The following is a 13,251-nucleotide window of genomic DNA, read 5'->3' as shown; positions in this document are numbered from 1 at the left end:
TGGGGGTCAGGGTGGGACGGGGGGGTACCAGCAGTTGTGGGGGTACCAACAGTGGAGGAGGGTGGGTGGGGGTGTACTGGCAGTGGGGGTGGGGTGGGGGGTTACTGGCAGTGGAGGGCAGGGGGTACCAGCAGCGGGAGCGGGGTGGGGGTATCAGCAGTGGGGGGCTGGCTGGGACGCGGGGTGCCGGCAGCTGGGGGTTACTGGCAGTGGGGGTGGGGCTGGGGAGTACTGGCAGAGGGGGGCCGAGGGATACCGGCAGAGGGGGCGGGGGGGGGGGTACCGGCGGGGGCTGGGCCGGGGGCAGGGGTAGCAGCAGCGGAGGGCCGAGGGGTACCGGCACCGGGGGCGGGGCGGGGCGGGGGCCGGGCCGAGCCGGGCCGGGCCGGGCGCTGCGGAGCTGCCAAGGGCGGGGGCCGGTGCATCTCCCTGCAGTGGCGGCGCGGCGCGGTGCGGTGCGGGGCCGGGCTGCGGGCAGCGGCGCGGCGCGGTGCGGGCGGAGGCTGAGACGCGCCCCGCAGCCGGCCGAGCGACCGGGCACCCGAAGAGCCCCGCCATGGGCAGCCGGGGGCGCCTGGCCCCCCTGATCCTGCTGCTGCTGGGCTCGGTCCCCGGCCTGCCAGGTGAAGGGCGGGGGCCGAGATGGGGCGGGGGAGGGGCCGAGATGGGGTAGTGATGGGGCGGGCGAAGTGTAGGTGTGGGGCAGTGATTGGGCGGGGGAGGGGTAGGTGTGGGGCAGTGATGGGGCGAGGGAGGGGTAGGTGTGGGGCAGTGATGGGGCAAGGGAGGGGTAGGTGTGGGGCAGTGATGGGGGGAGGGGTTGATGGGGGTAGGTGTGGGGCAGTGATGGGGAGGGGTAGGGGTAGGTGTGGGGCAGAGATGGGGTGGGGGAGGGGTTGATGTGGGGTAGGTGTGGGGCAGAGATGGGGCACGGCACGGAGCCAGAGGTCGGGGGCTGACCCAGAGCGGGGGGGGGGGCGGCCTGGATTTGGGGAGCTGGGGCCTGCAGTGGGGCCAGCGGGAGGCACCAATGCTACCTGGCAGGGAGAGTCCTGGGCCCCACTCCGGGCTGGGCTCTGGGGGCTCCGAGTGGAACCGCTGCTGACACCCCGGTGTTGGGGCTGGTTCTGGGCCCTTACGCTGTGGGTGATCCCAGGAGTGCGAGCCCAGCCCCACACTTTTAATTGGCCCCACAGCTCCTTCTCCTGGGCCCCCAGCTTAGGTGGACAGAGAAGGGGCTGGGTCGGGGGGTATGGTACAAGCACAGCCTGGCTGGCTGGAGGGGCAGGGAAAGGGACAGGCAGGGCCCGGCTGGGTTGGGGGCAGGGAAAGGGGCTGGCTGGGCCCAGCTGTATCGGGGGCAGGGAAGGGGCCCACCAGGGCCCTTCCGGGTCGGGGGCAGGGAAGGGGGCCGGCTGGGCTCGTCTGGGTCGGGGGCAGGGAAAGGGGCCGGCAGGGCCCGTCCGGGTCGGGGGCAGGGAAAGGGGCCGGTAGGGGCCGTCCGGGTCAGGAGCAGGGAAAGGGGCCAGCAGGGCTCGTCCGGGTCAGGGGCAGGGAAAGGGGCTGGCAGGGCCCGTCTGGGTCGGGGGCAGGGAAAGGGGCTGGCTGGGCCCGTCTGGGTCGGGGGCAGGGAAAGGGGCCGGCAGGGCCCGTCCGGGTCGGGGGCAGGGAAAGGGGCCGGTAGGGGCCGTCCGGGTCAGGAGCAGGGAAAGGGGCCGGCAGGGCCCGTCCGGGTCAGGGGCAGGGAAAGGGGCCGGCAGGGCCCGTCCGGGTCCGGGGCAGGGAAGGGGCCCACCAGGGCCCGTCCGGGTCAGGGGCAGGGAAAGGGGCCGGCAGGGCCCGTCCGGGTCGGGGGCAGGGAAAGGGGCCGGCAGGGCCCGTCCGGGTCGGGGGCAGGGAAAGGGGCCGGCAGGGCCCGTCCGGGTCAGGGGCAGGGAAGGGGCCCACCAGGGCCCGTCCGGGTCCGGGGCAGGGAAAGGGGCCGGCAGGGCCCGTCCGGATCGGGGGCAGGGAAAGGGGCCGGCAGGGCCCGTCCGGGTCGGGGGCAGGGAAAGGGGCCGGCAGGGCCCGTCCGGGTCGGGGGCAGGGAAAGGGGCCGGCAGGGCCCGTCTGGGTCGGGGGCAGGGAAAGGGGCCGGCTGGGCCCGTCTGGGTCGGGGGCAGGGAAAGGGGCTGGCAGGGCCCGTCTGGGTCGGGGGCAGGGAAAGGGGCTGGCTGGGCCCGTCTGGGTCGGGGGCAGGGAAAGGGGCCGGCTGGGCCCGTCTGGGTTGGGGGCAGGGAAAGGGGCTGGCTGGGCCCGTCTGGGTCGGGGGCAGGGAAAGGGGCCGGCAGGGCCCGTCTGGGTCGGGGGCAGGGAAAGGGGCTGGCAGGGCCCGTCTGGGTCGAGGGCAGGGAAAGGGGCCGGCAGGGCCCGTCTGGGTCGGGGGCAGGGAAAGGGGCTGGCTGGGCCCGTCTGGGTCGAGGGCAGGGAAAGGGGCCGGCAGGGCCCGTCTGGGTCGGGGGCAGGGAAAGGGGCCGGCAGGGCCCGTCTGGGTCGGGGGCAGGGAAAGGGGCCGGCAGGGCCCGTCTGGGTCGGGGGCAGGGAAAGGGGCCGGCAGGGCCCGTCTGGGTCGGGGGCAGGGAAAGGGGCTGGCAGGGCCCGTCTGGGTCGGGGACAGGGAAAGGGGCTCCAGGCGAGGTCTGGCCTCTCCTGGGGCGCCAGCGGCTGTGGTGGAAGGGCTGTAAGAGGGCCGGGCCAGGGGCCCTTCGCTCAGGAAGCCGCATCCTCTAAACTGTCACAATTACGGCAATTAGTGTCTGGCCGGCAGCTGCCCGGCTGGTCACTTGCTGGTGCCCCCGGCCTGGGCCCTCACAGCTGCGCTCGTCACCCGCGCCAGCCGGGCACCTTGGAGAGACACAGCTGGCCGGGGCCCTCACCCCCGACCCACGGCCCCTGTGAACTCGGCCCTGCTGGGGGCCCTCACCCCTGACCCACGGCCCCTATCAGCCCGGCCCTGCTGGGGCCCTCACCCTCGACCCATGGCCCCCGCCAGCCCGGCCCTGCTGGGGGCCCTCACCCCTGACCCACAGCCCCCGCCGGCCTGGCCCTGCCAGTGCCCCTCAGTCCTGACCTGCCCCCCTGCATTTGCCTAGACCTCCCCACTGCAGGGGCTGCAGGGGCTGTGGGTCAGGAGTGAGGGGCACCAGCACGGGTGGGGGCCAGGGACTGCAGGTCAGGAGTGAGGGGCATTGGCAGGGCTGGGGGCAGGGTCTGTGGGACGGGAGTGAGGGGCACTGGCAGGGCTGGGGGGCAGGGTCTCCGGGTCGGGAGTGAGGGGCATTGGCAGGGCTGGGGGGCAGGGTCTGTGGGACGGGAGTGAGGGGCACTGGCAGGGCTGGGGGGCAGGGGCTGCGGTTCGGGAGTGAGGGGCACCGGCAGGGCTGGGGGGCAGGGTCTGTGGGTCGGGAGTGAGGGGCATTGGCAGGGCTGGGGGGCAGGGTCTGTGGGTCGGGAGTGAGGGGTATTGGCAGGGCTGGGGGCAGGGTCTGTGGATCGGGAGTGAGGGGTATTGGCAGGGCTGGGGGGCAGGGTCTGTGGGACGGGAGTGAGGGGTATTGGCAGGGCTGGGGGGCAGGGTCTGTGGGACGGGAGTGAGGGGCACTGGCAGGGCTGGGGGGCAGGGTCTGTGGGACGGGAGTGAGGGGTATTGGCAGGGCTGGGGGGCAGGGTCTGTGGGTCGGGAGTGAGGGGCACTGGCAGGGCTGGGGGGCAGGGTCTGTGGGTCGGGAGTGAGGGGCACCGGCAGGGCTGGGGGGCAGGGTCTGTGGGTCGGGAGTGAGGGGCACTGGCAGGGCTGGGGGGCAGGGTCTGTGGGACGGGAGTGAGGGGTATTGGCAGGGCTGGGGGGCAGGGTCTGTGGGTCGGGAGTGAGGGGCACCGGCAGGGCTAGGGGGCAGGGTCTGTGGGTCGGGAGTGAGGGGCACCGGCAGGGCTGGGGGGCAGGGTCTGTGGGATGGGAGTGAGGGGCACTGGCAGGGCTGGGGGGCAGGGTCTGTGGGTCGGGATTGAGGGGCACCGGCAGAGCTGAGGGGATCTCTCCTGTTAACCCCTCCCAGGGCTGCCGCTGAAGGATGTGGTGTCTGGCGGTCCCTCCCCACAGCTGGGGCCTGCATGGCCGGGAGGGCTGGCTGACAGTTCAGCCCTCGGGGGCTCCGTGCCTCCCCCCAGGGGGCCCGAGGGTCTGTCTGAGCTGTTGCAGGGTCTGCTGCTGAAGAAGGAGTTCCTGGGGCAGGCGGAGCCCCTTTCTGGTGAGTCTCCCCACTTCTGGAGCGGCCTGGGCTGCACTGGGAGGGGCAGGAGCAAGGATGAGGGCGAGGGGTGGAGAATGGGGGTCTGGCAGCAGTGGGGGAGGGGCACATGCTGGGGGCTCCGCAGAGCTGGGGTGCCTGGGGCGGGAGCTGTACCATGCTCACTGCCTGCCCCTCCCCCAGGCAGCCCCTCGGCCCCCCAGCACCTGGACTCCAGGCTCGTCGCTACGGCTGTGGCCGCCCCACTAACCACAGCCGTTCTGCCGCCCCACCCCACGGCCCCTGGGGCCCCCGGCTTCCTCACCACCCCTCCAGGTTCCACTGCCGCCCCCCTGCGTCTGCTGCCCCCTCCGGCGGGGGCTGAAGAGGGGGGCCCCGTCGCCATGACAACCAATAGCCCCGATGGTGATGAGGAAACCACGACAACGCTCATCACTACGACAACCATCACCACGGTGCACACGCCTGGTGAGGGGCTAGTGGGGGTGGGGCAGGGAGTGGGGCAGGGACCTGTCTCCTTCTGGGGGTGCTGGCTCCTCCAGCCCCAGGGCAGGACTGGCTGGCTCAGGAGCCAGGGAATGGGGGAGGGGCCTGTTCCCTGGCCCCACGGGATGCCTGGGGGTGGGGTGGGGGGCTATGGGTTTGTCTGACTTGGTCTCTCCTCCCCACAGTCCTGTGCAATAGCAGCGTCTCGGAGGTGGAGGGTGACGTGGAGTCCCCGGAGTTTGTGGGTACTGCGTTCTACGGGCGGCTGGACTGCACCTACTCCATCCGGGTCTACGTGGGTTATGGGGTGGAGGTGCAGGTACGGGGACAGGTGAAAGACGGGGCGAGGCTGGGGGCGATGGGGGGCAGCGGGGGGCTGATGGGGGGCAGGGGGGATGGGCTGAGGGAGGCTCTGACGCCGTCTGGCCTGCCCCAGGTGCAGACCCTGAACCTGTCCAAGGACGACTCCCTCACCGTGGAGGGGCTGGGCGGGGACCAGCCGCTGGTCCTGGCCAACGAGTCCCTCATGGTGGAGGGTCAGGTGATCCGCAGCCCGACCAATCAGGTGCTGATCCACTTCCAGAGCTTCCACGCTACTGCCCCCAGCGTCTTCAAGTTCCACTACCAGGGTAAGGGCTGCCCCTCGCAGGGGCCGTTCACCCCCTGCCCGTGCGACTGGGCACCCGCCCCCTCCCTTCGGGGGCCGGCTCATCGCCTCCGCCAGGAGGGGCCGCTGTGCCAGCTGCTGCCCCTTTAAGAGGCGAATGGGTCCAGCGCCCCTTCTCTTACAGGGGGTGACCCCCCATCACAGAGGCAGAGGGCTGAGATCTGCTGCATCCTTGTGCCCAGCAGAGGCCAGGGAGAGTCCCTCACCCCTTTAAGAGGCTGTGGGGTGGAAGGTGGAGCTGCCTGTCCTGCCCCTTTAAGAGACGGAGGGGAGGGGGAACAAAGGGCTTTTCCTTCCAGCGGAGGAGCCAGGTGTAACCCAGGTGTAACGGGTGAGACCCGGGGGGACGGCACCGCCCCTTTAAGGAGCACAGCCAAGCCCCAGAGTCCAGCTCCCCGCCCCCCAAGTTGTGTTTTTGCCCTCCAGACAGTTATGTGGTTTCTGTTTTTGTCCTCCAGAGGGAAAAGCCTGGGGCGCTTGGTTCCCCCCTCACGCATGTCTCCCTCCCCAGCTTTCCTGCTGAGCTGCGGCTTCCCCAGCCGGCCGGAGAACGGGGACGTGACCGTCACCGACCTGCACCCAGGCGGCGCCGCCACCTTCACCTGTGAGCTGGGCTTCCGCCTGCAGGGGGCGGAGACCCTCATCTGCCTCAACATCAGCCGCCCTCGCTGGAGCAGCGCCAGCCCCGCCTGTGTGGGTGGGTCACCCGGGGGGCGCAGTGGGGTGCGGGGGCCTCACAGCTGGTGCTCTGGCCCCACCCCTCACCCCTGCCCTCCCTCCCCACAGCGGCCTGCGGGGGGGCGGTGCGCAATGCCTCCCAGGGGCGCATCGTGGCCCCCGAGGGCCCAAGCGGGCGCGGCTCCAACCTGACGTGCCGCTGGCTCCTGGAGGCGCCCGAGGGGCAGCGGCTGCACCTGCACTTCGAGCGCCTGGCGCTGGACGAGGACAATGACAGGTGAGTGGCCACCCCAGGCCGGGGCAAGCAGGGGGCCGCTGGGGAGGGGCTGGCTAGGGGGCATGGGCCAGCAGAGAGGGTTGCTGGGGGGCAGGCGGGAGGCAGGGGAGGGTCCGTGGGGGGCAGCTGAGCCCCACCCCAGAGCTGGCCCTCCCCCAGGCTGGTGATCCGCAGCGGCAGCAGCCCCCTGTCCCCGCTGATCTACGACTCGGACATGGACGACGTGCCGGAGCGCGGCCTGCTCAGCGACGCCCAGTCCCTCTTCCTGGAGCTGCTGTCCGAGAACCCCAGCGCCCCTCGCATCCTGGGCCTGCGCTACGAGGGTGAGAGCCGCTCTGCCCCACGCGCGACCCCTGGGCCTGCCACGGCTGGCCAGGCTGGGGACTGCCCCCCCGCACTGCCCCCTGCTGGCCTGGCTGGGGACTGCCCCCCCCGCACTGCCCCCTGCTGGCCTGGCTGGGGACTGCCCCCCCCACTGCACCCTGCTGGCCAGGCTGGGGACTGCCCCCCCTGCCCTCTGCTGGCTTGGCTGGTAACTGCCACCTCACTGACCCCCACCGGCCTGGCTGGGTATCACAACCCCCTGCTGCCCCCAGCTGGCCATCCCTGGTACCACAGCCCCCACTCGCCTGTCCCAGCTGGCCAGGCTGGGTACTGCAGCCCCCGACTCCCTCTGACCACTCCCCCCCGCTGGCAGCGTTTGACGAGGACCGGTGCTACGAGCCATTCCTGGCACATGGGAACTTCAGCACCTCGGACCCACTGTACCGGGTGGGAGCGCAGGTGGAGTTCGCTTGCAGCCCAGGGTACGTGCTGGAGCACGGCCCAGCCACCATTGAGTGCGTCGACCCCTCGGACCCACACTGGAATGAGAGCGAGCCCACCTGCAAAGGTATCACCCTCTGCTGCCTGGGACGTCTCACTTCCGACCCGCAGCCCCTCCCACCTGGAGCTCCTCACTCCCGACCCATGGCCCCCCGCACCCAGAGCTCCTCACTCCTGACCTGCGCCCCCCCCCACCCGGAGCTCCTCACTCCCGACCCAGGGCCCCCCCCACCCAGAGCTCCTCACTCCCGACCTGCGGCCCCCCCCCACCCAGAGCTCCTCACTCCCGACCCAGGGCCCCTCCCACCCAGAGCTCCTCACTCCCGACCCAGGGCCCCCCCGACCCGGAGCTCCTCACTCCCGACCCAGGGCCCCTCCCACCCGGAGCTCCTCACTCCCGACCCAGGGCCCCTCCCACCCGGAGCTCCTCACTCCCGACCCATGGCCCCCCCCACCCAGAGCTCCTCACTCCTGACCTGCGGCCCCCCCCCCACCCGGAGCTCCTCACTCCCGACCCAGGGCCCCCCGCACCCAGAGCTCCTCACTCCTGACCTGCGGCCCCCCCCCACCCGGAGCTCCTCACTCCCGACCCAGGGCCCCTCCCACCCGGAGCTCCTCACTCCCGACCCAGGGCCCCCCCGACCCGGAGCTCCTCACTCCCGACCTGCGGCCCCTCCCACCCGGAGCTCCTCACTCCCTACCCGCGGCACCTATTAATGCTGGTGCTCTCTGCAGCACTATGTGGGGGGGAGCTGTCAGACCCGGCCGGCGTGGTGCTCTCCCCGGACTGGCCCCAGAGCTATGGCAAAGGCCAGGATTGCGTCTGGAATATCCGGGTGCAGGAGGAGAAGAGGGTCCTTCTGGACATTGAAATGTAGGTTATACCCCCAACCCTTCTCTGTTCCCTGTGCCCCAGACATCTGAGCCCCCCCAGTCCTTCCTCTGTCATGATCCACCCCTGCCCCCATCCTCTCAGCAGTAGCACCGGCTGTGCCGTCCGGTACCCCGCCGCTGGCACCGGCTGTGCCGTCCGTTACCCCGCCGCTGGCACCGGCTGTGCTGTCCGGTACCCTGCCGCTGGCACCGGCTGTGCCGTCCGTTACCCCGCCGCTGGCACCGGCTGTGCTGTCTGATATCACACATCTAGCACTAAGTGTGAGGCCATGTTCTCCCACCTCACAGAGCTGTTTTCCTCCTTTGGGTCCCTTTCCATCCTCATGCCAAGGATCATTTCTGTTTCTCCCTGCCATGTCCTGTCCAGGACTCCCATTGCCCATTCCTTCACTTGTTCCCCCCCCACCAATATGGTTTCTCTGCAGTGCCCCCATTGGAGCATCCATGGGGAGGTAACAGTTGCCTCCTGTTGTCTCTTGGGCTTGCCCCATTCCCTCCCCTCCTCATTTCCCCCTTAGTGTCCTTGGCCCAGGATCCCTCTTCCAGCCCCCAGTGCCCCCTTGTTCACTGAGCCCTGTCTTTCCACCTCTCCCTCCATCTTCTACCCCCGACCTCTCCCCTGATGTTCCCCCCCACCCCTGCACCTCCCATGTCGCCCCTGGCCCCGGTGCAGCCTGAACATCCGCAAGAGCGACGTGCTGACAGTACTGGACGGGGAGGACCTGACGGGCCGGGTGCTGGGGCAATACATGGGTGCTCACTCTCGCTTCCGCCTCTACACCTCGGCCAACGCCGCCACCCTGCAGTTCCAGTCAGACCCCAGTGACCCCCTCTTCGGCCTCAGCCAGGGCTTCCTCATCCGCTTCTCTGGTAGGCTGGCCAGGGAGGGAGTGGGTGGGTAAGAGAGGCAGGGGTGATGGGGACATCACAGCATTGCCGTGGCTCTGGGGCAGCTGGGGGAGAGTACCACGCCGCTGGGTCTGACGGTGGGGCTAGTGGGTGTCGGGGAAGGTCTGAGGCAGCAGGGGACTGGAGGGGGCCTGGGTTGGAGGAGGGTGGGATGGGAATCAGGAAGGGAATCCTGAGCCTCCCCATCCCCCCAGAGGTGCCCCGGAATGACACGTGCCCGGAGCTGCCTGAGGTGGAGTTTGGGTGGCGCACAGCTTCGCATGCGGCTGCCATCCGGGGCACGGTGCTGACCTACCAGTGTGAACCGGGATATGACATCGTGGGCTCTGACATCCTCACCTGCCAGTGGGACCTGGCCTGGAGCAACAGCCCCCCCACCTGTCAGAAGAGTGAGTGATCCCGGCCTTGGTCCTGTCCCCGAGTCCGATGTGCCTGCCTTTGGATCCCATTCTGCCACCAAGAGTGCAACCTCACACCCTGGGGACCCACCTTGGGATCCTGTCACTCCAGCAATGGCAGCCCTGGGAACCCTCTCTCCCCCCTCCTATCTCCCAACTTCTCCTCACCATGAGCCACTTGTCACTGGCTCCCACTTGTCCCTTGGTTGCAGCAGTCGCCAATAAAACCTCAGATGCCCAGGCTGCTAGTGGGGCTCAGAGATCCCCTTGTCCCTGCAAGAGAGTGGCTGGGGGTGCCAAGTTGCTTGCCAGGGCTGTTATGCAGGGCACAGCTGGGCATCCCATGCCACCACCAGTTATTAAGCAACTTCAGGCTGGGCCTCAGTGCCAAGGTGTCAGCCCATTGGTGGGATCCTTGCTGGGGCTCACCTGGGCCATGCGGTGCCCAGACAGTCAGAGCAGGAGGGAGTGACCTGCCTGGTTCTTCTCTGAGGCTCAGAGCCACAACTGTGCCAGGGGGGGAGCCCTCCCTGGAAGACCTGCAACGGGGGCTGGTGTATCCCCACCACTCCCACCAGTTTAGTGCTTCCAGACCTGGTCACGGCTGAGTCTCTCTTCTGCCTTGGGGGAACCTGGTATTCGCCTGAGTGTCTCACGCCCTTGCCCTGCCCCCCAGTTGTGAACTGTGCTGACCCGGGGGAGATAGCCAACGGGAAGCGGAGCATCTCCGACAGACGCTTCTCCATCGGCTCCCACGTCCAGTACTTCTGCCAGGAGGGCTACTTGGTAGAGGGGAGCAGCACCCTGACCTGCTACAGCCGGGACACTGGAACCCCAAAATGGAGCGACCGCGTCCCCAAGTGTGTCTGTGAGTGCAAGGGCTGTGGGCAGGGAGTGGGCACTGACACAGGTGGGGGCAAGCTTGGGCTAGCACGGGCTGTCAGTCAGGCTGGGAGAGCCCAGAGCTGGGCTGGTAGGGCTGGGGGTCGGGAGTGAGGGCCACTGGCAGGGGCTGCAGGTCGGGAGTGAGGGGGATGGGGGCAGGCTGTGGGTGGGAGCATGGGGCACCGGCCGTGTTGGGGTGAGGTGAAAGGTGCTGTCGCTGGCAGTGAGGTACGAGCCATGTCTGAACCCCGGGGTCCCGGCGAATGGCTACCAGACGCTCTACAAGCACCACTACCAGGCCGGGGAGTCACTGCGCTTCTTCTGCTATGAGGGCTTCGAGCTCCTCGGGGAGGTGACCATCACCTGCATCCCGGGGCACCCGTCCCAGTGGAGCAGCCAGCCGCCCCTCTGCAAAGGTACAGCCCACTCCTGACCCGCAGCCCCTGTCCCCAGCCCGGCCAGCGCCCCTCTGCACAGGTACTAGCTCCAGCCCTGCCGGTGACCCTCATGCCCAACCCGTCCAGTGCCCCTCACACCCAACCCCCAGCCCCTGTCCCCAGCCTGGCTGGTGCCCCTCTGCAAAGGTACTACCCTCAGCTGGCCAGTGACACTCACGCCCAACCCCCAGCCCAGCCAGTGCCCCTCACACCTGACCCTCAGCCTGGCCGGTGCCCCCCACTCCCAGCCCCCAGCCCGGCCGCTGCCCCCCACTCCTGGCCCACAGCTCCTGTCTCCCAGCCCGGCCGATGCTCCCCACTCCCGGCCCCCGGCCCCTTTGCTGTGTCTTCAAAGCCTTTCTCTCTGCTCTCTTCTCAGTGGCATATGAGGAGTTACTGGGTGACCGGAAGCTGGAAGGTCAGGGGGTCGTTTAAATCGCAGGCACAAGGGGCGGGGGGGCGGGGGGGCCGCGGTCCCCCGCTGTCAGGGCTGCCCCAGTGCGAGGCACTGGGGGATGCTGCAGGAAAGGGGACACGGGTAATGAAGATGCAGTGATGTCATCTGATATGTACTTTCTGATTGGCTGCCTGTCTTCACGCAGTGACGCAGACAACAGACCCCTCCCACCAGATGGAGGGGGGTAACATCGCCCTGGCGATCTTCCTGCCAATCATCCTGGTGATGCTTCTGATTGGCGGCATTTACGTGTATTACACCAGGTAAGCCGCGGCTATTCAGGACGGAGTGTGGCACGCGCGGGGACGCTCCGGGGGCGGGGCTCAACTTGGCCCCGCCCCCTGCGGTCACGCCCGTCTCCGCGCAGGTTCCAGGGCAAGCCCCTGTTCGGGTTCTCGTTCCCCGCGGCACACAGTTACCGGCCCATCACCGTGGAGTCCGACTTCAGCAACCCGCTCTACGAGGCCGGGGTGAGCCGCCGCCCCCCGCGGGGCACTAACATCCCCCTACCGCCCCGGTCCCCCCACATCCGCCGCTGGTCACCTCCCACCGCCCCGGTCCCCTCACACCCCCCACTGGGCACCCCCCCCGTGCCCTCACATCCCCCGCTGGGCACCCCCTACCGCCCCGCTGTCCCCGGTACCCACTTCCCCCGCTGGGCACCGCCTACTGCCCCGGTCGCCCCGGTCCCCGCAGAGTACCCCCCAGCCGGGTCCCCCCACTCCCCGCAGGGCATCCCTCGGCCGGGTCCCCCCGCCCCCTGCTGGGTCCCTCTGCTAAGTTCCTCCCCGCGCCCCTCAGCTCCGCTGCCGGAGACCCTGGCCATGTCTCCCCGCCCCCCTCTGGAAGGGGGGCCGCGGGGGCTCGGGCCCGAGTGACCCGCTCCTTGTCTCTGCCCCAGGACACCAGGGAGTACGAAGTGTCCATCTGACGGGCCGCGCCGGGCGAGGGGACCTTGCGGCAGCGACCAGATGACTTGCGGGGCGGGGCAGTGCGGGGGGGACTCTGCTCACACCCTCCCACAATGCGTTGCTCCCCCTTGTAAATATCCCATCCACGTGCCAACACTCACGTTCCCTGCTTCGGCAATGACGTCATCCACTCCTGCCCCCCTCTGGTTGGTTGGTTGGTTGATGGCTGCCCCGCGATCCCGGGCCTATGGGAGGTGCCATACCCTACAAAAGCATCCCCGCCCGCCCCACTTCTGGCCTCCCCTTAAAGGGGCAGGGCAGTGCCGGCCCTTCGGCACCTTGCACACTGCCGCTGTAAGGGCAGGCGGGCTGTTTGGGGAACCATCCCTTTAAGGCGATGAAATGCCGCGGCTGCATATTTCTGTCAGCCGCGGCTCCCGTTAAGGTTTGGCATTGCTTTCCCGTCCCTTTGAGTCACGGGCGGGCCCCTGGAGCCGCCCCTTTACGGAGTCGCGAAAGAGACGGGCGGGCCCAGGGCGAACATCCGCCCTTTAAGGGTAAAACATTGGCCCTTCCCCTTCCCAGATTAACATACAGGAGGGCATTTATTTTTATAGCATCCCTGTGAGGATGAAAGCGTGGGGGGGCGGGGGGAGTCACCTGTAGACTCGCCCCTTTAAGGACTAAACACCTGGCGCACATGTGCCCTTAAAGGGACGCTACTAGAAGCTGTCCAGCTGTGCCTGGGGCGCTTGGAGGGACGGGTCCCACCGCTGGGTTTGCCCTTAAAGGGGCAATGCGACGGGAGGTGGCGGGGTGCCGGGACGGGGCCCTACCGAGCGGTGCCAGGCGGACACGTACTCTGCGGCCATGGCCATCACACTGCCCCGCCCTGACCGGTCCCCAGGGGTCCCTGGGGGAGGAGCTGCGGGGGCTCTGGCCCCGCCCCTCTCACCCCCTCCCCCGGTCCTGGATTTCCATTGGCTTTTCTTTGGGAGCAATAAATAAACCTGCACCATTTGTAAAAGCCAAAGACTCGGTGTCTGCTGGGGGGGGGGGCGGGGCCCCGGGGGCGTCTCCTCTGCACGCCCCCCCCCTCCGCCAGCGAGCGCCCCCTTACGCCAGGTGCCGCACGGCCTCC

At 69.4% G+C, this 13,251-nt stretch overlaps 1 protein-coding gene across 1 annotated transcript; it reads left to right on the top strand.

Moving 5' to 3' along the window:
- Positions 1–556: 556 nt before the first annotated feature.
- On the top strand, positions 557–12,280 carry SEZ6L2 (seizure related 6 homolog like 2). Its single transcript, XM_074997191.1, has 18 exons — positions 557–623; positions 4,095–4,286; positions 4,470–4,754; positions 4,958–5,091; positions 5,209–5,401; positions 5,951–6,136; positions 6,226–6,394; positions 6,554–6,717; positions 7,092–7,286; positions 7,955–8,093; positions 8,787–8,983; positions 9,217–9,411; positions 10,097–10,288; positions 10,530–10,721; positions 11,122–11,160; positions 11,345–11,462; positions 11,567–11,669; positions 12,101–12,280. Exons 1-18 carry the CDS (start codon positions 557–559, stop codon positions 12,128–12,130), a joined length of 2,790 nt encoding a protein of 929 aa, XP_074853292.1. The 3' UTR covers positions 12,131–12,280.
- Positions 12,281–13,251: the final 971 nt, after the last annotated feature.

Source organism: Carettochelys insculpta, chromosome 6 (assembly GCF_033958435.1).
Source record: "Carettochelys insculpta isolate YL-2023 chromosome 6, ASM3395843v1, whole genome shotgun sequence".
NCBI lineage: Eukaryota > Metazoa > Chordata > Testudines > Carettochelyidae > Carettochelys > Carettochelys insculpta.
This window is presented reverse-complemented; position numbering and strand designations above follow the sequence as displayed.

Bases quoted from the DNA above. Each gene is read 5' to 3' on its own strand.
- SEZ6L2 (XM_074997191.1), top strand. From the start codon at position 557: ATGGGCAGCCGGGGGCGCCTGGCCCCCCTGATCCTGCTGCTGCTGGGC. The intron at 6,718-7,091 runs GTGAGAGCCGCT...CCCCGCTGGCAG, and splicing joins CCTGGGCCTGCGCTACGAGG to CGTTTGACGAGGACCGGTGC. The intron at 10,289-10,529 runs GTGAGTGCAAGG...TGTCGCTGGCAG, and splicing joins CCGCGTCCCCAAGTGTGTCT to TGAGGTACGAGCCATGTCTG.